Source organism: Schistocerca nitens, chromosome 8 (genome assembly GCF_023898315.1).
Source record: "Schistocerca nitens isolate TAMUIC-IGC-003100 chromosome 8, iqSchNite1.1, whole genome shotgun sequence".
NCBI classification, from domain to species: Eukaryota; Metazoa; Arthropoda; class Insecta; order Orthoptera; family Acrididae; genus Schistocerca; species Schistocerca nitens.
The window spans coordinates 448390460-448414790 of NC_064621.1; the positions used below are offsets into that span (position 1 = coordinate 448390460).

Here is a 24331-nt window from a genome sequence, read left to right on the forward strand (position 1 = left end):
TTAAAATGGAAAATAAAAGGTTGTAGTCAGCGGCTTCTACCGTGATTCGAACTGCTATGTCTTATAGTACAAGCACTGCAACGCACAAGGGAACCTCTGAGCTAACGACACACTGGCGGCCAGAGGCGGAATATAGTCACTGCGATGTTGCCTGAGCCTCAAAACGCAACCTTAAACACACGAACAGAGGAGGTGGAGATTACTGTTTTAACGTCCCGTCGACAACGATGTCATTAGAGACGGAGCACAAGCTCGGATTAGGGAAGGATGGGGAAGGAAATCGGCCGTGCCCTTCCTAAGGAACCATCCCGGCATTTGCCTGAAGCGATTTAGGGAAATCATTGAAAACCTAAATCAGGATGGCCGGGCGCGGGATTGCACCGTCGTCCTCCCGAATGCACACACAAACAGGTGTTACTTATGTGAAGAACGCCGTTCTTGGAGTCCAGAAATTAAATATACTTTCTAATTGTGTCATCTTGCAGTGGATTATATCGTACGAGTCTTCGATGTGGAAAACGAATGTCAAGTGAATTTAGCGAGGTATCGCCGACCTACACCCGCCGGCCGCGGTGGTCTAGCGGTTCTGGCGCTGCAGTCCGGAGCCGCGGGACTGCTACGGTCGCAGGTTCGAATCCTGCCTCGGGCATGGGTGTGTGTGATGTCCTTAGGTTAGTTAGGTTTAAGTAGTTCTAAGTTCTACGGGACTTATGACCTAAGATGTTGAGTCCCATAGTGCTCAGAGCCATTTGAACCATTTGACCTACACCCGGAAGTAAATGCACTATCAGAGTGTTGACAAATACTTGCTACGACGCTGCCATTTCTAGGCTCTCTGACGAGGCAGCTCTTCAGCGAAATGCTTGCCGTGATTCTCCGATACGGTTCTTCAGAGTGGAGACGCGCGCGCACGTTTGGTTTTTATGCGGCGTTCTCCCCTGATGGTTTCTGACGTCGCCTTGTGGGCTATGTATACATATGAGACATTCAACTATCATTAATCCAGAATGATACAAGTTTCAGCTTCCGGCGTGGAAGAAGGCTGTTGACGCCGACATTATATCATTTCAACGTAGGGAAAGCAAAACGGATCATTCAATGTTTCTCATTCAACATAAAGCATGTGAGATAATTTTCCGTAACGTTCATAATCATCTAAAAATACAAACGAAGTAAAAATACACCGGAAGCTTATTCGAATTGAATATAACGCTTTGCACCTCGATGTCGAATTTGTCCACTTGCAATCTTTTGCAGCATACACATAGAATGTCATGATTACCACGAGAATGAAGAAATATGTTGGTAAGGATGGAAGCAAGAAGAGACGCAGTCAACAAATATTCTATTCCTCATGGCATTCATTTCATTTGACACGTAAGAAGAGGTAAAGCGGGAATTTACTTTCGTTAACACGAAAGATATGCCGCACATATTGATAACGAGGAAGTCTGCGTCTTCATACGTTTCCTCCTTGAAATCTGTATGCTCTATTATATACTAAGTAGCCCGATCATTGTTTCAGTAATGTTACCCTCTTGTTTGACCCCGTAACGATGAACAGATTCCAAATGCATGTCTCCCTTCCTGGGTTGTTTTTTGTGTTTTATTGCTTGGAATTCCTGAAGCAGACCACTGTGCCTTCCCCCCTCGTGGGTTAGGTCTCAAAACTAAACCGCTTTGTATCCAATGGCATAATTTATTCAGACAGCATCAGCATAAGACTATCAAACAAAGCCTTCCATTTACAGTTGCAGCACTCTAACCAGCACTGACCAAAGTGTAATCCACGGTCATGGTCCTAAATTACCAGCTGTCTGCTACTGTGGCAAAGTCCGTACTACACTGTCGATTCCGCAGCACCATTTTATCTGGTAACACTGTGTAGTTGCACAGTTGTGCTACCAGGTCTGTCCCCACACTGTCAACTTTATGTATCTCACTTCTCCTGTAGCGTAGATCACGAGGAGCCGAAGTAAATGAGTGTATTCTGCATGACGTAACATTCAGTATTCCCTTCTTTCATAGCCACTCTTCATGTGCATCGATACCAAATAGGAATGCGAAAACTCTTGCGAGTGAGAGAATGACAATAACAATCGTAACAAGAACAAGCAAATAATGAATGATGTTTATTCCAACGCAGAACGAGAATGGCTTTAAATATAAAAATCTGTATCTATATCTATATCCATATCTATTGATCTTTGAGTTGGCACAATGCAAATATATTCTTAGCATTTAGTTACTGAATTTAGTTCTGGATGTTTGCAGAGAAAAGGAAAAGTCGGTACTTCTCGCTAGTGTAATATAAAGTGAACCAGCAACTACCCTTTCCTTAGAACACGACTCAAGCAGGTCCTCAAGTAGGTAGCAAGGCACTGCTGCATTTTGTTCCCTGACATTGCTCTGATGACGGTTAATGCAGATAGTTCCGATTATGAAATACAAAACGTATTGCAGGTTAGTTCCTAGGATAGTAACATTAAATTTGCGTTGTAGACGGCACATGAACGTGACGACTATCCATATTACTCATCAATATAAAAAGACAATATTTTGGGAATTTAGCAGGGTACTCAAAATGAATTCTGAAATTGGGTGACTGACTGCACAGGTGCTAATCGTCGTCAAGAGTATACGATGTCCTAATCGCATTAGGAATATGAAGATCGTCTTCGACAGCTCGCAACTTTCACATTGCTATCTCCACCCTACTCCAGACAGCCCTCGGTGGAGTTGCACTACGTTGCCGATGTTATGGAAGGCCTTCAAACCGACAACAGACCACATATTGAAAAATACAAGCGAATTCTCTTGCAGCGTAAGCTTATTGTAACTAATCAAAAAATTATTGGAGAGGAACATTGTCCTATTCAAAAAAAGTAAAATGTTACACACTGTTGACGTCAAACGGACATTATCTATGTCCTGTCTTGTGTCCTACTCATCTATAATATCAAGTATACTATGAAAATGATTATATATAATGGATGATAGGGTAATGCATTGATACCAGATGGTGGGGGCCGGCCGGTGTGGCCGTGCGGTTCTAGGCGCTTCAGTCTGGAACCGGGTGACCGCTACGGTCGCAGGTTCGAATCCTGCCTCGGGCATGGATGTGAGTGATGTCCTTAGGTTAGTTAGGTTTAAGTAGTTCTAAGTTCTAGGGGACTGATGACCTTAGAAGTTAAGTCCCATAGTGCTCAGAGCCATTTGAACCATTTTAACTATTTAACACAAAATGACATTAAAAATTAAAGTTATTCACGAGCAGCTAGTTGAGAATATGTATGAACATTAAATGACACGACGAAGTGAAATAATATGACGAAGAGTTCAGCGCTCACTGGGAATAGAGCCCCACACATATCGTTGTTGACTACACACAAAGAGACGTCAGCTACCGAATTTTTCTCCACCAGCTGCTCAGAATAGCATCTTGAACTTACAGTCATCTCGGAAATAGTTCTGTGTCTCACTGGGAGTTAAAAACGTCAGATATCGTTAGTGTTGACAACGAATGAAAATACATTAAAAATCAAAATTACTATCCACCAGCAGATAGGTGTTCTCATGATCGAGCTTGATAATACATAATTAAATCTTTAGTGCCGGGCCAGGATTCGATCCCATTCACGCGTAATATGTGAAGGTGTTGAGGAATCTGCAGTTTTGAACAAACAACAAATTGTAGCCGAGCTGTATTGCCACGAAGGGATCAAATTCCGCGTTAAGGGCGGTCTGAGTTGCATTCCCAGTTTAGAACCAATTTTATCGACATACAGAAGCTCAAATAAAAGATGGAATAAGTGTCCTGTGGCCATACATAGCGTTTGTGTCGTCACTTGAAATAAATAACTAGTATAAGAAAGGTTACTGGTGATAGAGTTTCTACATGTCGCCACTCCAGACTTTATTGTGGTTCAACCTACCGTCTACTTGGTAAAGAAGGAATATCATCTTTAATGTGAATTTTCAGACCACGCAGCCATTATATCTCCTTCACTTGGTGTAGCCAGGAGAGAATGGAATCTGTCTCTCCCTATCTAAAATCATTGACGGAAGTGGGAATCGAACCCAGACCATAGGTATAACAACCTACCATCCGTCCAACAGACCACGAAATCCTCTTCTCTGCGAGTCATTTTTCTATCGTAACGCAGTTGCGCCACACTGGATGAGAATTCTGACACACAGGCTCCCTGTAGTAATTTGCAGCATGTTCAGTAAATTCATTTACTTGGTTGACCGAATCACCATGAACTAGCTGCCTCGGCTACCCAGTGAATACATTCGACTATTTTGTAATCACAGAAATAAAATCACGTAACTGCCACCTACACACAACTGCCAACAGTGTAGGATGCAGAAGTTTAAATAGGAAGTGTTCCTTTCCACTTGAGCTATTCTATTGCGCTATCTGTTACTAGAAAACGTCGTTCAGTCCAAAAGAAAAGCTGTATCTGTTTGTCTCTCAGAAGTCAAGACCTGGCCATATTTATAATCTCACAGTGCTGTGGAATCCAAAAGTTCTGGAGGAATAGTTGCCGAGCTCTGGAGCTGCTGTAGCTACGTGTCAGCTTGTAGCATAGATAAGATGTCGCGGGTTCGAATACATTCAGTGCTACATTTTTTAAAACGCAATTCTGCTCTCTGCAGAAGGTATCAATCTAATGGAACTTTGAACATAATTCCCTTCACTTCTCAACCCAAAGTAGTCGCATGTGGAAAAAGGGCTAACTACTGTGACATTTTGTTCTATTCAGGTTTAATAGACAGCAGGCAGCAGATGCATCTCGAAGATGTGCAGGGAGAGCGCATCGTGCCATAATATGTCAGAAAAGTATTTTCTACATTAGCCGTCGTGTGGTAGTGATATTTTATTCTTCTTCAAACTTTGTTTGACAGCTTTAACTCAGAACAAGTTTTCTACATGCATGTAATCAATAAACTGCATGTGCATTGTCAGCCTGTCATAGGTAACATCAGAGAATTCGCATATATCGTTGATGATTAATTTCTCTCTCATGTTTACTATTGTTTTAACAACACTAAAGGAAACCTTACGAAAATTGTGCACTGTATTGTAAGAAATGAAATAAAACTAACCATGATAACCTTACGACGAAAGTATCTGTACACAAGCATGCCTCTATCGACACGAATTAGTAAAATACTACTCACTTAGATTTTGATTGGGTCTGTGTTTAATTGGTATGCTGTGTCATACTCAAGAGGTATGCAAATGTGGCATTTCATAAATATAGTTACGTATTCCTAGAAACCCAAAATTCGCTTGTCAGCAGCGGAAAGAGGCCTTACCTGTTGTGCAGCATTGTAAGTTTTTCAACATTGCACTATGAGCTGAAAGCATTTTCTTGCGATTTCCTTATTGATGTTTGATCTGACTGCTTGTAGCTCTTTCACAGAAGGGATAAAAACGTTACAGTCAGTGAGACTGGAACTGCGAACCGTAACAGACGCTTTTTCACAGGTCAGCACGTTACCACAGAGCTGGCGAGGAGGTATGGGTCTTAGCTTCCTATTACGACGGGAATAGTAACTAGAACTCGTAAACCGCTATTTGAAGGTCGAGATTAGTTGCGGTTTCCACCTGCAACCACTTTCCTGGGCTTAAAACTGTAAATTTTCAATCTTTTGTTACCCTTCAAGCGATAATAACTCAGATTATTCAATGGAAATGACAGGTAAAATCAAGTGAACTTTGAGGCTTAATTCCGTGCACACCAGGAAGTAACTCGTCGATCACAGAGTTGCCAAACATACGTTGCCTTGTTGCCAAATCTCAGTTACAGTACCAGCAGGAAGAAGACGAACCGATGTGATCCTACAGCGGTCTGGGAAGTGACCATAGCTGGTGTCTCCAAGTCACGGCTGCTACGGCCTGGAATACGTAATGCGTCTGATTCGCTTTCTGTAACTAGGTTTAGGGACTGGAGCGTAGTTACTAATAATACTCAGAACTGACTGCAAACTGAGCATCATAAATCAGTAACTCTCATTGTTGGTTTTATATTTCTTTCGTAAGTGTACTCAAAACTAAGAAAGTCATTCACAGGCGTTTTCGTGCCTCGCCGATAGTCGAGCACAACATACAAATAAAAATAAAAAAGAATGTGTGTGTGTGTGTGTGTGTGTGTGTGTGTGTGTTTGTGTGTGAGAGAGAGAGAGAGATAAATAAAAAGCAATGAGAGAGAGTGTAAAAAATTGTTGTAAAGAAATTGAATCATGGTATTTAAAGAAATCTTTCATTAAAATGACACGTTCCACATCATTACGAAATGTCGTATTCATGATCTATGGAACAAGAGTTAATCTAATCTAATCTAATCTAATCTAATCACATCATATTGATGATTAGCCATGAAGAGTCATGAATTACCGAAATTCTGGCCAATACCAGTAACCAAATCTAAACTTGAAAATAAAAGACGACAATTTTTGTAATAAACCGTGACTCCTATCAAGACCCTTTCGTCCCTGTTATCTAACCACGAAAGATGTCTGATATACCTCCATTCTGAAGTAACAAAGTGTGCATGCATTTAAAGATGAAGTGCATGATGTGAAGTTCTGTGACGGAGATACGAACCTAACACGTAATCCGATTGTTAACTAAGAAAAATCAAATGTTACGTATCGGTTTTTCTTACGAGCCGCTAGGTGTCTGAATCTAAAATAAGGGTACAAACTTTTGTGCCTAAGCGACAATCGAACTGCACACCTACTTACTCATGAACAGTAAGATGTGTGCGTGTTTGACCAGAAATAACGACACCTGTTGCGATTGTTGGAAACACATGAACAGACATTGAAATTGCGCGTTAATTTTCACTAGCAGGTGGGTGTGCACTTGATAAAGCTAGAAATGAAATTATGAATATTTTTGTACTGGATCAGGTTTCAGACCCACATACTTACCTTTGGAGGAGACCTAGAGAAGATTGCAGTCTTGGGAAAAGGAACGAAATGACTGAACTATACTGTTCCGAGAGATTCAGATCCTCGAAAGAGGAGATACGAATTCGAATCACAGTCCAGCACCAAATTTTTAAACGTCTCTAGTTCAATCAAGTACAAGTAAAATAAGAGCCCTGTCCCTTTAAATGGCTATCGGTTCATCAAATAAAATAAAATTTTCTAATGTAAGTAAGCTTACTGGCGACTGTATTTCTGTTTACCATGACTTCCGCTGTGTCATTTCCCAACGTAAACCGGCTCTGCCCAGTTGGTAATGAAGGAACGTGATGTTTAATGCGGATTCTGGATTATAACGTCTTTCTCTTGAGGTTACCAGAGGTAAAATAAATCTGTTTGTGCCTCTTAAAAGTAAATGCCTGAACCCACGCATTGCACCTGTGATAGCTCGTTCCACCATACCATTGTGGCCACATTACCCAGCCCCAAGAGTGTGCTGTAACGGATGATGTGCTTAGCTTACAAAATTAGTCACGGTGGAAAAAATGCGAGTCTATTAAATGGTCAAGTAGAAGCAAGCTTCTGACGCAGAGATTATGCTATTCTCATGTCAGCAGGATGTAAAGACTCTTCTAGGCATCATAGGCTGGATGTGAAGCCATTTTGATTTTTCACAAATTCAGCAAATTTCTTAGTTCGAGAAAATCCACTGTGAAGTGTGAAGTTGCCGGATAATTCGATTATTACTGTTATTATTAATATCATTTTATTCATACCGCTGCTGTAACACAAGTGCTTGAACATCATTTAATGCCTTTTGGTCACTATAGATGTAGTTTCCCAAGAACAGGTTCTTTCCCTGTCTACGGAATCCTTTTCATGTTAATATGAAACACCAGCAATTACTCGTAGATTACTTTAAAACTAAAGTAATTGACGAAGACGTTACTTGGTAACAAAAACGCACTGCCTTTCTTCATTTACTTTCGCCTAGAAATGGCTATCGAGTACTGACAAAGCAAAAGGCAAGAGATCTTACTGCCTTCCGATATACGTTGCTGTTAGTTCTTCCACATGATTTGGTCGACATGACCTGTTTCAAGTTGTGTATGACAGTGTTTTAGAAAATCTATTGTTTCCCTTTGAAATAAACAGAAGTATTTTCATTCTAAGCTGTCCAAGTACAAAATTTTCGCAATATTAGTTCAAATTTAATATTCGCTTCTATAATGTAGGAAAGTATTTCACAGTCGCAAAAGTCGCATCCGAAACGTTGACCTTACACTTAGTCGCTGACCATACATTCTAGCTCAGAGTGACACCAGTTTAAATAACCTAATGTAGCGAAGAATGTTTGCCAGTGCTCTTTCTCACCGGAAAATACGCAATTCACTCATTTGGCTCCATAAGTACACTGTAACAGTAATTTCTGTGTGAAATTTGTCAGTAAGCTTTTGCCTTCCAACCGGCAAAATACGGCAGAGTACGGCCGGTAAACAATTCACAAACCACGATTTAGTGCCAATAAGACGATTTCTTTAAACATTGTCGAAGCTGAGGGAATTTAGTTTCGGCTTAAATCGTCTTAAGCAGCAACGTTCACAGATATCTCAAATAGGAAAAAGCTGAATATCCAGGTACGAAGGTTGTAAAACAAACTTCCTACAGTTTGTGTCAGGTTGATCTTTCGTCTGATAACACTGCTTAACTATTTTGTCTAAGAGGTATCACAAGTAGTATCCCTGTAGCTGTGGGAATCATTGGTTGAAAACGAGTTTAACACCAATGGGTACAGTGCTGCTAAATTTTCACAATTATTATCAACCTAAGTCTGAGTTCATCCACAAACTGAGGCGTATTTATAATATTGGAGCTAGACTGTGTATCCTTGTCTTTCTTGAGTGGTCATTGGAAGGCGTTTACACACACGTATACAATACTATGAATACTTCGAACGCTATGGTTAACGTTGCTCTCATAAACTACTTTTTTTTAAAATTCTTCTGGGTCTTCAGCGTGCAATATGTGTTGTAGATACAGTCTCAGACCAAAAAATTGACCGCCGAGTCGTTCACGTAAGGTGGACAATACAGTCGTGCTCCTCTCAGAATTCTATGTCTGGCAATATGCTCGATCTAGCAACATGTAGACTGCGGCACTTCCCAGAGGAGGTCTTGACTCTAGTCTTAGTACATTACTCTTGACTACGACCGTAGTCTAGAGGTAAAACGCGAGACCAGCTAATATGATATTGTAGATTCGCTTGAATTACACTCATAGCTTCAGCACCGAGAGGAAAGGGGCGATAAATATTTTGTCGATATGTGCTTTCGGTCGCCAGACGTCATATTAGCTGGTCTCGCGTTTTACCTGAAGACTACGGTCGTGTTCCAGCAGCGGTATGAATAAAATGATAGTAATAATAACAGTAATAATCGAATTATCCAGCAACTTCACACTTCACAGTGGATTTTCTCGAACTAAGAAATTTGCTGAATTTGTGAAAAATCAAAATGGCTTCACATCCAGCCTATGATGCCTAGAAGAGTCTTTACATCCTGCTGACATGAGAATAGCATAATCTCTGCGTCAGAAGTTTGCTTCTACTTGACCATTTAATAGACTCGCATTTTTTCCACCGTGACTAATTTTGTAAGCTAAGCACATCATCCGTTACAGCACACTCTTGGGGCTGGGTAATGTGGCCACAATGGTATGGTGGAACGAGCTATCACAGGTGCAATGCGTGGGTTCAGGCATTTACTTTTAAGAGGCACAAACAGATTTATTTTACCTCTGGTAACCTCAAGAGAAAGACGTTATAACCCAGAATCCGCATTAAACATCACGTTCCTTCATTACCAACTGGGCAGAGCCGGTTTACGTTGGGAAATGACACAGCGGAAGTCATGGTAAACAGAAATACAGTCGCCAGTAAGCTTACTTACATTAGAAAATTTTATTTTATTTGATGAACCGATAGCCATTTAAAGGGACAGGGCTCTTATTTTACTTGTACTTGATTGAACTAGAGACGTTTAAAAATTTGGTGCTGGACTGTGATTCGAATTCGTATCTCCTCTTTCGAGGATCTGAATCTCTCGGAACAGTATAGTTCAGTCATTTCGTTCCTTTTCCCAAGACTGCAATCTTCTCTAGGTCTCCTCCAAAGGTAAGTATGTGGGTCTGAAACCTGATCCAGTACAAAAATATTCATAATTTCATTTCTAGCTTTATCAAGTGCACACCCACCTGCTAGTGAAAATTAACGCGCAATTTCAATGTCTGTTCATGTGTTTCCAACAATCGCAACAGGTGTCGTTATTTCTGGTCAAACACGCACACATCTTACTGTTCATGAGTAAGTAGGTGTGCAGTTCGATTGTCGCTTAGGCACAAAAGTTTGTACCCTTATTTTAGATTCAGACACCTAGCGGCTCGTAAGAAAAACCGATACGTAACATTTGATTTTTCTTAGTTAACAATCGGATTACGTGTTAGGTTCGTATCTCCGTCACAGAACTTCACATCATGCACTTCATCTTTAAATGCATGCACACTTTGTTACTTCAGAATGGAGGTATATCAGACATCTTTCGTGGTTAGATAACAGGGACGAAAGGGTCTTGATAGGAGTCACGGTTTATTACAAAAATTGTCGTCTTTTATTTTCAAGTTTAGATTTGGTTACTGGTATTGGCCAGAATTTCGGTAATTCATGACTCTTCATGGCTAATCATCAATATGATGTGATTAGATTAGATTAGATTAGATTAGATTAACTCTTGTTCCATAGATCATGAATACGACATTTCGTAATGATGTGGAACGTGTCATTTTAATGAAAGATTTCTTTAAATACCATGACTCAATTTCTTTACAACAATTTTTTACACTCTCTCTCATTGCTTTTTATTTATCTCTCTCTCTCTCTCACACACAAACACACACACACACACACACACACATTCTTTTTTATTTTTATTTGTATGTTGTGCTCGACTATCGGCGAGGCACGAAAACGCCTGTGAATGACTTTCTTAGTTTTGAGTACACTTACGAAAGAAATATAAAACCAACAATGAGAGTTACTGATTTATGATGCTCAGTTTGCAGTCAGTTCTGAGTATTATTAGTAACTACGCTCCAGTCCCTAAACCTAGTTACAGAAAGCGAATCAGACGCATTACGTATTCCAGGCCGTAGCAGCCGTGACTTGGAGACACCAGCTATGGTCACTTCCCAGACCGCTGTAGGATCACATCGGTTCGTCTTCTTCCTGCTGGTACTGTAACTGAGATTTGGCAACAAGGCAACGTATGTTTGGCAACTCTGTGATCGACGAGTTACTTCCTGGTGTGCACGGAATTAAGCCTCAAAGTTCACTTGATTTTACCTGTCATTTCCATTGAATAATCTGAGTTATTATCGCTTGAAGGGTAACAAAAGATTGAAAATTTACAGTTTTAAGCCCAGGAAAGTGGTTGCAGGTGGAAACCGCAACTAATCTCGACCTTCAAATAGCGGTTTACGAGTTCTAGTTACTATTCCCGTCGTAATAGGAAGCTAAGACCCATACCTCCTCGCCAGCTCTGTGGTAACGTGCTGACCTGTGAAAAAGCGTCTGTTACGGTTCGCAGTTCCAGTCTCACTGACTGTAACGTTTTTATCCCTTCTGTGAAAGAGCTACAAGCAGTCAGATCAAACATCAATAAGGAAATCGCAAGAAAATGCTTTCAGCTCATAGTGTAATGTTGAAAAACTTACAATGCTGCACAACAGGTAAGGCCTCTTTCCGCTGCTGACAAGCGAATTTTGGGTTTCTAGGAATACGTAACTATATTTATGAAATGCCACATTTGCATACCTCTTGAGTATGACACAGCATACCAATTAAACACAGACCCAATCAAAATCTAAGTGAGTAGTATTTTACTAATTCGTGTCGATAGAGGCATGCTTGTGTACAGATACTTTCGTCGTAAGGTTATCATGGTTAGTTTTATTTCATTTCTTACAATACAGTGCACAATTTTCGTAAGGTTTCCTTTAGTGTTGTTAAAACAATAGTAAACATGAGAGAGAAATTAATCATCAACGATATATGCGAATTCTCTGATGTTACCTATGACAGGCTGACAATGCACATGCAGTTTATTGATTACATGCATGTAGAAAACTTGTTCTGAGTTAAAGCTGTCAAACAAAGTTTGAAGAAGAATAAAATATCACTACCACACGACGGCTAATGTAGAAAATACTTTTCTGACATATTATGGCACGATGCGCTCTCCCTGCACATCTTCGAGATGCATCTGCTGCCTGCTGTCTATTAAACCTGAATAGAACAAAATGTCACAGTAGTTAGCCCTTTTTCCACATGCGACTACTTTGGGTTGAGAAGTGAAGGGAATTATGTTCAAAGTTCCATTAGATTGATACCTTCTGCAGAGAGCAGAATTGCGTTTTAAAAAATGTAGCACTGAATGTATTCGAACTCGCGACATCTTATCTATGCTACAAGCTGACACGTAGCTACAGCAGCTCCAGAGCTCGGCAACTATTCCTCCAGAACTTTTGGATTCCACAGCACTATGAGATTATGAATATGGCCAGGTCTTGACTTCTGAGAGACAAACAGTTACAGCTTTTCTTTTGGACTGAACGACGTTTTCTAGTAACAGATAGCGCAATAGAATAGCTCAAGTGGAAAGGAAAACTTCCTATTTAAACTTCTGCATCCTACACTGTTGGCAGTTGTGTGTAGGTGGCAGTTACGTGATTTTATTTCTGTGATTACAAAATAGTCGAATGTATCCACTGGGTAGCCGAGGCAGCTAGTTCATGGTGATTCGGTCAACCAAGTAAATGAATTTACTGAACATGCTGCAAATTACTACAGGGAGCCTGTGTGTCAGAATTCTCATCCAGTGTGGCGCAACTGCGTTACGATAGAAAAATGACTCGCAGAGAAGAGGATTTCGTGGTCTGTTGGACGGATGGTAGGTTGTTATACCTATGGTCTGGGTTCGATTCCCACTTCCGTCAATGATTTTAGATAGGGAGAGACAGATTCCATTCTCTCCTGGCTACACCAAGTGAAGGAGATATAATGGCTGCGTGGTCTGAAAATTCACATTAAAGATGATATTCCTTCTTTACCAAGTAGACGGTAGGTTGAACCACAATAAAGTCTGGAGTGGCGACATGTAGAAACTCTATCACCAGTAACCTTTCTTATACTAGTTATTTATTTCAAGTGACGACACAAACGCTATGTATGGCCACAGGACACTTATTCCATCTTTTATTTGAGCTTCTGTATGTCGATAAAATTGGTTCTAAACTGGGAATGCAACTCAGACCGCCCTTAACGCGGAATTTGATCCCTTCGCGGCAATACAGCTCGGCTACAATTTGTTGTTTGTTCAAAACTGCAGATTCCTCAACACCTTCACATATTACGCGTGAATGGGATCGAATCCTGGCCCGGCACTAAAGATTTAATTATGTATTATCAAGCTCTATCATGAGAACACCTATCTGCTGGTGGATAATAATTTTGATTTTTAATGTATTTTCATTCGTTGTCAACACTAACGATATCTGACGTTTTTAACTCCCAGTGAGACACAGAACTATTTCCGAGATGACTGTAAGTTCAAGATGCTATTCTGAGCAGCTGGTGGAGAAAAATTCGGTAGCTGACGTCTCTTTGTGTGTAGTCAACAACGATATGTGTGGGGCTCTATTCCCAGTGAGCGCTGAACTCTTCGTCATATTATTTCACTTCGTCGTGTCATTTAATGTTCATACATATTCTCAACTAGCTGCTCGTGAATAACTTTAATTTTTAATGTCATTTTGTGTTAAATAGTTAAAATGGTTCAAATGACTCTGAGCACTATGGGACTTAACTTCTAAGGTCATCAGTCCCCTAGAACTTAGAACTACTTAAACCTAACTAACCTAAGGACATCACTCACATCCATGCCCGAGGCAGGATTCGAACCTGCGACCGTAGCGGTCACCCGGTTCCAGACTGAAGCGCCTAGAACCGCACGGCCACACCGGCCGGCCCCCACCATCTGGTATCAATGCATTACCCTATCATCCATTATATATAATCATTTTCATAGTACACTTGATATTATAGATGAGTAGGACACAAGACAGGACATAGATAATGTCCGTTTGACGTCAACAGTGTGTAACATTTTACTTTTTTTGAATAGGACAATGTTCCTCTCCAATAATTTTTTGATTAGTTACAATAAGCTTACGCTGCAAGAGAATTCGCTTGTATTTTTCAATATGTGGTCTGTTGTCGGTTTGAAGGCCTTCCATAACATCGGCAACGTAGTGCAACTCCACCGAGGGCTGTCTGGAGTAGGGTGGAGATAGCAATGTGAAAGTTGCGAGCTGTCGAAGACGATCTTCATATTCCTAATGCGATTAGGACATCGTATACTCTTGACGACGAGTAGCACCTGTGCAGTCAGTCACCCAATTTCAGAATTCATTTTGAGTACCCTGCTAAATTCCCAAAATATTGTCTTTTTATATTGATGAGTAATATGGATAGTCGTCACGTTCATGTGCCGTCTACAACGCAAATTTAATGTTACTATCCTAGGAACTAACCTGCAATACGTTTTGTATTTCATAATCGGAACTATCTGCATTAACCGTCATCAGAGCAATGTCAGGGAACAGAATGCAGCAGTGCCTTGCTACATACTTGAGGACCTGCTTGAGTCGTGTTCTAAGGAAAGGGTAGTTGCTGGTTCACATTATATTACACTAGCGAGAAGTACCGACTTTTCCTTTTCTCTGCAAACATCCAGAACTAAATTCAGTAACTAAATGCTAAGAATATATTTGCATTGTGCCAACTCAAAGATCAATAGATATGGATATAGATATAGATACAGATTTTTATATTTAAAGCCATTCTCGTTCTGCGTTGGAATAAACATCATTCATTATTTGCTTGTTCTTGTTACGATTGTTATTGTCATTCTCTCACTCGCAAGAGTTTTCGCATTCCTATTTGGTATCGATGCACATGAAGAGTGGCTATGAAAGAAGGGAATACTGAATGTTACGTCATGCAGAATACACTCATTTACTTCGGCTCCTCGTGATCTACGCTACAGGAGAAGTGAGATACATAAAGTTGACAGTGTGGGGACAGACCTGGTAGCACAACTGTGCAACTACACAGTGTTACCAGATAAAATGGTGCTGCGGAATCGACAGTGTAGTACGGACTTTGCCACAGTAGCAGACAGCTGGTAATTTAGGACCATGACCGTGGATTACACTTTGGTCAGTGCTGGTTAGAGTGCTGCAACTGTAAATGGAAGGCTTTGTTTGATAGTCTTATGCTGATGCTGTCTGAATAAATTATGCCATTGGATACAAAGCGGTTTAGTTTTGAGACCTAACCCACGAGGGGGGAAGGCACAGTGGTCTGCTTCAGGAATTCCAAGCAATAAAACACAAAAAACAACCCAGGAAGGGAGACATGCATTTGGAATCTGTTCATCGTTACGGGGTCAAACAAGAGGGTAACATTACTGAAACAATGATCGGGCTACTTAGTATATAATAGAGCATACAGATTTCAAGGAGGAAACGTATGAAGACGCAGACTTCCTCGTTATCAATATGTGCGGCATATCTTTCGTGTTAACGAAAGTAAATTCCCGCTTTACCTCTTCTTACGTGTCAAATGAAATGAATGCCATGAGGAATAGAATATTTGTTGACTGCGTCTCTTCTTGCTTCCATCCTTACCAACATATTTCTTCATTCTCGTGGTAATCATGACATTCTATGTGTATGCTGCAAAAGATTGCAAGTGGACAAATTCGACATCGAGGTGCAAAGCGTTATATTCAATTCGAATAAGCTTCCGGTGTATTTTTACTTCGTTTGTATTTTTAGATGATTATGAACGTTACGGAAAATTATCTCACATGCTTTATGTTGAATGAGAAACATTGAATGATCCGTTTTGCTTTCCCTACGTTGAAATGATATAATGTCGGCGTCAACAGCCTTCTTCCACGCCGGAAGCTGAAACTTGTATCATTCTGGATTAATGATAGTTGAATGTCTCATATGTATACATAGCCCACAAGGCGACGTCAGAAACCATCAGGGGAGAACGCCGCATAAAAACCAAACGTGCGCGCGCGTCTCCACTCTGAAGAACCGTATCGGAGAATCACGGCAAGCATTTCGCTGAAGAGCTGCCTCGTCAGAGAGCCTAGAAATGGCAGCGTCGTAGCAAGTATTTGTCAACACTCTGATAGTGCATTTACTTCCGGGTGTAGGTCGGCGATACCTCGCTAAATTCACTTGACATTCGTTTTCCACATCGAAGACTCGTACGATATAATCCACTGCAAGATGACACAATTAGAAAGTATATTTAATTTCTGGACTCCAAGAACGGCGTTCTTCACATAAGTAACACCTGTTTGTGTGTGCATTCGGGAGGACGACGGTGCAATCCCGCGCCCGGCCATCCTGATTTAGGTTTTCAATGATTTCCCTAAATCGCTTCAGGCAAATGCCGGGATGGTTCCTTAGGAAGGGCACGGCCGATTTCCTTCCCCATCCTTCCCTAATCCGAGCTTGTGCTCCGTCTCTAATGACATCGTTGTCGACGGGACGTTAAAACAGTAATCTCCACCTCCTCTGTTCGTGTGTTTAAGGTTGCGTTTTGAGGCTCAGGCAACATCGCAGTGACTATATGCCGCCTGTGGCCGCCAGTGTGTCGTTAGCTCAGAGGTTCCCTTGTGCGTTGCAGTGCTTGTACTATAAGACATAGCAGTTCGAATCACGGTAGAAGCCGCTGACTACAACCTTTTATTTTCCATTTTAATTAATGGAGTTGCAAACTGCTAGTAAAAATTTCGTATGCGAAATCTGAAGAATGCCTTTAAACATCAATCTTCGTCCGATTTCGACTTAGTAAATTAAGTTAATATCATGGATTTCTGCTTTGCAAATTCCAAGGTGCTTCACTGTAAAATAGACCCTGAAAAGATTCAAACCGACTGTCAACGATATAAATTTGAGCTTTGTTCGTCATATAGGTCTAACATGTCAGAAGGTTGTTTATGAAGTGCACATGTTCATTAATGTAGTTCCCTTCTTCTAAATTTTTGCAATAGCATTTAACTGTAGACGTTTTCTAACACCGGCGTTAGCAATTCCTTTCCGTTCTCTGAAACCTTCAAAACGACAAATTTTTCTGGTTTAAATCTGATGACCTTAAATATCACTTCCGATCAACAATAAATACTTCATCAACCCATACATGGAACTCCAAATGTGCAGTGTTCCTGCACTGCTACAGAGCATGCATTGCAAGGTATTCACACAGTTTATCGCATAGACTTACCATAAGGAATGAAACAAGAACTGTAATACACTTTACACCACAGACGCTCACTCTGGCTTGACGAAAACATCCAAACATTGACCAAAAGTTGCACAAATAATTGAGTTTGAAAGGAAAAGAAACGAGGTATGAAACATTTATAAATTGATCGAATGTAGTGAGGTGGTTTAATTTCGTCCCAGTCTATAAAATTAATTTCGGGCCATACTCAGCTCTTGCCGATTAATGTAATATAATACCCGCCTACTAATCAGGGCGTCTGTCTCCGTTGCTTTTTAGCGTGAATGGAAATTGTAGAAATTTTCTGTGCAGCAACATTTAATAATAAAGCGTTTTAAATCATCAAAAGCGATGAGCGGTAGCAGGCGCTTTCGATAAAGAACGGGGGAGTGCAGCGCCGCTGCTGTCGCCACGGCCGCTGCCAGTAGCCAGCAAATGGATCCCGGAGCTTTGCCGCATACGGCGTCCAGAGGAGGACAGTCTGCAGGAAATCTGCCGCAAAATCGTTACTGGATAAAATTTTGATATCGGTGTGTCACAAAGCGAAATAGATTGAATCTACGCTACCATTACATTCACGTCTTCAGCATTCAGACAGAAGAGGCTATAAAAATATTTTATGCCAGCTGCTCTCGATCCACTGACATTATGAACAGAAAGAACGCACGCTACCGCTAGACCACAGGCGTAATCAGCCTAGAGTTTCTCTATCATGGGACAAGTTTTCCTCCAGGAAGTGCCGCAGTCTACAGTGTTGCCAGATTGTGCAGGTAACCGGACTTAGAGAATTAGCGAGTTGGCCAGTTTTTTTGTCCCATGTCGCGATCGGCGCGGACTTAGCCTCTGAAGCGGCCGGCCGCCGGTCAAGTTTTATGTCAAAGAGTGTACCTATGCGCCAGCGCCATCAGAATTGTGTCAACAAGTGTCTACGAACTTTGTTTTCTAGTGACTGTACTGAAACAGCAGCACGTCCATTCTGAACTTGTATCAGTTCCCCCCCTCAGTAATCGAAGATCATTTAGTGTGTTCTGATCCCTGCTTCCGCGTTTGTAGTTTCATCTCTACAGCCCAGCCTGGCGAGAAAAGATAAGTTTTGCCGTATGAGTGCGCGTTTTTCTCTGCAAAACAGTGTAATTTGCTATTTAAAGAAAGATTGTTTATAAATGTACGCCTACATCTACGTGATTACTCTGGGAGAGGGTTCAATGAACGGCCTATAATTTGTCTCTCTACTGTTGCACTTTCTAACGGCGCACGGGAAAACCGAACACTTAAATTTTTCTGTGCAAGCCCCGATTTCTCTTATTTTATGGTGACGATCATTTCTCTCTATGCAAGTGGGCGCCAACAGAATGTTTTCGGAATCGGAGGAGAAAACTGGTGATTGAAATTTCATGGGAAGATCCCGTCGCAACGAAAAACGCTTTTGTTTTAATGATTGCTACTCCAATCTACGTATCATGTCTGTGGAACTATCTCCCATATTTCGCGATAGTACAAAACGAGCTGAACTTCTTTGTACTTTTTCGATGTGATTCGGCAGCCTCACTTGACGCAGATCCCACACCGCACAGCAATACTCCAGAATAGGGTGGACAAGCGTGATGTAAGGAGTCTCTTTAGTAGGCCAGTCGCACCTACCAATGGATCGCAGTCTTTGGTTTGGTCTAAACACAACATTATCTACGTGATCATTCCAATTTAGGTTATTTGTAATTGTAATCCTGAAGTATTTAGTTGAATTTACAGCCTTCAGATTTGTGTGACTTCTCGTGGAATCGAAATTTAGCGGGTTTCTGTTAGTACTCATGTGAATACCTTCACACTTTCTCTATTCAGGGTCAATTGCCACTTTTCGCACCGTACAGATATCTTATCTAAATCATTTTGCATTTAGTTTTGGTCATCTGATCACTTTACAAGACGGTAAATGACAGCGTCATCTGCAAATAATTTAAGACGGCTGCTCAGATTGTGTCCTGTGTCGTTAATATAGATCAGAAACAATAGAGGGCCTATAACACTTCATAGGCGAACGCCGGATGTTACTTCTGTTTTACTCGATGACTTTTACTACTAACTGTGATCTTTCTGACAGAAATCACGAATCCAGTCGCACAACTGAGGCGATATTCCATAGGCACGCAGTTTGGTTAGAAGACGCTTGTAAGGAACGGTGTCTAGAGCCTTCTGGAAATCTAAAAATATGCAATCAGTTTGACATCCCCTGTCGATAGCACTCATTACTTCGTGAGTATAAAGAGCTAGTTGCGCTTCGCAAGAACGATATTTTCTGAGTCCGTGCTGACTGTGTCAATAAATCGTTTTCTTCGAGGTACTTCATAATGTTCGAATACAGTATATGTTCCTAAACCCTACCGCAAATCGCCGTTAGTGATATGGGCGTGTAATTCAGCGCTAATTTTGTGTATTGGTGTAACTTGAGAAATTTTCCAGTCTTTAGGTAGGGATCTTTCTGTGAGCGAGCGGTTGTATATAATTGGTAAATATGGAGCTATTGTGTCAGAATACTCTGTGAGGAATATATATTGTACGTCGATTACTTTCACGAAAACAGAGTAGTAACGGTATTTATTGACAGCTGTTCTGGTACGCAATATTCACTGAGGTAGCATTTACTTAGAAGGAAATAGTAGACCGTAAAACTACTTGATTCCAGCAGTCTGCTATAGGGAAGCCAAACAGGAACAATACTTGAGCTAGAGTGAGGTCCTAACAACACAGTACAATAATGCTGGAACTGTTTTCTTGAAACGGTAATCATACAGGTAGCAGGACAATTGTGCTATACAGGGCATACATATTTACAATTAGTAACATTTTAGTAACTGTGGACCTATTTCTTGCCCACAAACGGCAAGCAGGAAGTACAGTAAACTAAGTAATACCAGAATGATGAGACTATGAGGACATGCAGCGACGTCATGAAAACGGAGCGCATTGGCCTTTTAACCGTATTGAAAGCATCAGTGGTAAACCAAGCGAGAGAATGTCGTAATAGTGAAAACGTCCTACGTTCTTCAGAACTGGCTGGCAGGACGTGGCGAATGTCTTGCAGTGAATTTGGCGTACCTTTTTTTGTAGGAATCTACCGCTTCAAATTCCATATTCTTAAATATTACTGGTAATCCATAGTGGTAGAATCTAGTCACAGTATGATGTACACTGGGGTCCAAAATTAGAGCAACAAACCTCTATTTCCCCGTCCTGTATGTAATTCACGATATAACCATACAAATTGTGAACAGATGTCCGTACGATTGTGTTCTGCACGGAAGGTAGCATTCCTGTCAACGGACAACCACGCCAACGGTTGCGTCAGGGCACCTCTCAAACGTGGTGGTGTTTGCCGTGTATACAGCCACAGACGGTGCAGTATGGCACAGAGAAGACGCCTACCAGACTTCCTGCGGTGGAGGGCCATAGGAAGAATGGAAGCCCGATGGCTTAATGTGAATCGTTATGTTGTTTCTCGGACGTGGCGGCAGTTCATAGGGACCAAAACTGTACTCCAAAGACCAGGGCAGGGCCGACACGTGTGACATAAAGAGAGGACCGGTTTTTTCTGTAAGGGCACGACGGTACCGCCTTAGTACTACACAGCAGCTGGCATCTGACTTTGCAGCCTCCACTGGACGTGTTGCATCGAGGCAAACGGTGTACAGAAGGCGTCGTCAGAGTGGTGTTTATTGTTGGAGACGTGCTGTTTGTGTACTTCTGACGCATCGTCACTGGAGAGAGCGTCTAGAGCGGAGTCGTCAACACGCCATCTGGACGGTCGAACATTGGGCCAATATTCTTGTCACAGATGAATCCAGATTTTGTCTGAAATGAACATGGAACACAACTTCCGGACCCAAACATTGAAGAAAGAGCGATATCGAGGAGGATCCGTAATGGTGTGGGCAGGGATTATGTTGACCAGTCGAACATCTCTTTATGAAATTGTATGGGTGAATCAGCAAGGTTTAACTGCTGTCAGGCATAGTGACGAGATCTTGGAACGTAATGTGTGGTTGTTGCGAGGAGCTGTGGGCCCAGACTTCGTACTGATGAAAGATAATGCTCGACCACATAAAGCACGGGTGTTTGATGTTTCCTTGGAAACTGGACATACTTGACGTACGGCGTGGCCTGCTCGCTCTCCCGATTGGAATCGGGATGCGCTTGGGGGACGGGTTGCATCACATCACCATCCACCAACCACTCTCCACGAGTTGCGAGCTGCTCTGCAGTAAGAACGGCCGTCATTGCCTCAACACGAGACTGATGACATCGTTTCCAGTACACCCCCGTCGCTATTAGATGGTCACACCCTATACTGAACAACACATTAACCAGATGTCAGAACGTGTGTGCAAATCCGACAGGTTGGAAAAAACGAGGAAAATGATGTGTACCTCCATGCATGTTGTAGTTGTTTACGTTCTGTATTCTCTACATTATTTCCACTTTACTGTCACCTCTTTATGCTGGTTTGTAGCAAAATAAACGTGACCTTACAAAATATTCGTTTGTTGCTTTAATTTGGACAACAGTGTATAATGCAAAAACTGTCTACATTCCGTGAGCTACTCTCCGTCAACTGATACAAAAACTAGACGTCGATGTTTCTTGGTACAGGTGAAGCTGATGGACTGCTTGTAATACTTATATTTTCATGCTAGTGCGCGTGTGCGTGCGATGTATTGCGGATCAGTCTACAAATCTACCAGCTGGGTATACCTTTACCTTTTATTTTCTGTGTGATGTAGCTGCATCGCCCGTAATTCATGAGACAGGAAAATAAACTACTCATAAAAGCGCGGTTACCCAAGAAGTCACGCACGTCCTGGCGGGTGATTGCCTGAACGTCCTCCGCCACCAGAGCTGTCACCAGCAACAGCACCACACATTCAGCCTTGGAACCCATGTCCTGTGCAATAAAGTACAGAAATAAGTTCGTGTTCTGTAACAGACGAACATGTTCGCTTACATTACGTTTCGATCTCATCCATTATATGTATCCATGCTGTGTGGCTCATGAATTGTATTCAGACTAAGAGAGGTGTTTCACCTGATTAACACAAATGAAAGTCACCGAATAAACTTTATGTGAAGAGTCAGAAATGCGTGAGTTGACAGTAGTGCGCCCGCAAGCTCGTTGGGCATTCTAGTGTCATAAATAATTACGTAAATGATAGATTATAAACTACTAATACACATTTCTAGTTGTTGTAAATATATTAAAGCGTAATTACATTGGCTTAAGTATTATTGTCGTGAAAATCAAAGTAAAACGGTGAAAAAGAGTATTTTTATTTCTGCATCTACAGTCTTAATTTTAGGTCTATACTCATGCGCGAGAATCGTACGAAAAGAGTAACAAAAATTCGTTTATCAATTGTGTCATAGTAGCCAGCGATGAAATCAACAACCCTTCTGTGAAAAGTGTAGATGATGTCTTAGATTAGTTAAACAGGTAATTTGCCGCGGACATTGCATGGTAGGATTTCACTGGAGCTGTTGTAGTGGGGAAGAGTATGAGGTGATAGATGTGGCTCATCCATGGAATTTTAGATTATTCCAGAAACGGAGGAAAGGCACGTGAACATTTGTGTCCTTCAGCTAAAGTTAGAAACCGCGAAAATTTAACTGTCACATTTGAAAGACGAAAAAGAGACATGATGCTGGGGAAAGGCAGCAAACAAAAGGGTGAACGGGGGAATATTTTATTAGCATATTCGAAACTCTTTAAGCAATGGACTTCACTTGCTGTCAGAATTAGGTAAGGGAGGGGCCCTTACAGATGTGGAGAAAGTTAGGGCACAATAGAACAATGCTAAGAATCTAATAGACAAGTCGGATGAAAACAAAACAGGAAAAAAAAGAGTTCTGCTGCTAGGTAGCAGCCATTGGAGGGGTGTAGACCAGCAGCTATAGGAAATGTTAGTTGCAGAGTTTGAGGTCACAAGCGTCTGAAATGAAGTGCTAGCCTAAGCTAGATAACAGGAAACCTAACACAAATATGTAGCGATTTTAACAAAGGAGGTGAGGTATTGATAGTTGGAGGAGCTGGAAACGGCCTGGCTAGAATCGAAAAATACAGTACTAGGGTTGAGCCGGACGAAACAGGAGCAGGTACTCAGCGCAAAAATGTTGGTTTTATGGAAATTCTGTGGTACCATGACCAATCCTGGCTTACCTCCGCTGTAGAGCGAGTAAACACTGAGCTGTGTCGGCCCCTTTAGATGGATGCAAAGTCTCATAATGGTGCTGTTCCAGTGATTGCTGTAGGAAGATAGTGATATATTTCTCGTGGCCTATACCTGAATGCATAAAAAACAAAGGAGGCCACAAGCACATAAAGGAAAATCCTTGTGGTTATAGCGGCAATGGAAGACTCTGACATCAGGACAAATACAGAATTCAGAGAATCATTAAACGAATGAGAGAGACACTAATTCATTTTATAATAATTGAGGACAAATGAAATCAGTTGCTTCATCAGATTATTATGGATGTTAAAAGTAGAGTAAATGAATAATTAATTCGTTTGAAAGAGTTTAGCAGCTGGAAAGAAACCGATGTCATTTGTCTTTCTGAACGCCAGATAAACACAGGGATAGAAAATCTTAATGTATGTGGTTATAAGTTAGCTGCTTATTCATGTAGAGACAATCTGAATAAAGGTGGTGTTAGATTTATAGAAAAGGTATATAAATACAAAAATGTAGGGATACATACATTCTGTATAGTTCAGGACATACAAGCATGTGCTTTTAAGATGCTTTAGGAAAATGTAGTATTTGTGATTGATGCAGTATACAGGTTTCCACAGGGTAGTTGGGAAATTTGCATGAGAAATTTTGATGAATATTTGTGCTATATTTCAGACTGAAGGAAGGAATTATTAATCTGTGGCCAATTTGAGGTACAGTTTTCGAATTAAACTGTCAGGAAAGTGAT

At 41.2% G+C, this 24331-nt stretch overlaps 1 protein-coding gene across 2 annotated transcripts in view; it reads right to left on the bottom strand.

Annotated features, from left to right (window-relative positions):
• LOC126198651 (uncharacterized) overlaps window positions 1–24331 on the bottom strand; it is a 57659-nt gene that overhangs the window by 15313 nt on the left and 18015 nt on the right. Inside the window, exon 2 of one of the 2 annotated variants that reach the window (XM_049935119.1) lies at window positions 22196–22298. In XM_049935119.1, coding sequence (XP_049791076.1) covers window positions 22196–22295 — 100 coding nt within the window. In that variant the 5' untranslated portion in view covers window positions 22296–22298. Of the gene's footprint in view, window positions 1–22114; window positions 22299–24331 lie in introns of both variants that reach the window. The other variant, XM_049935118.1, reaches the window with a different exon arrangement.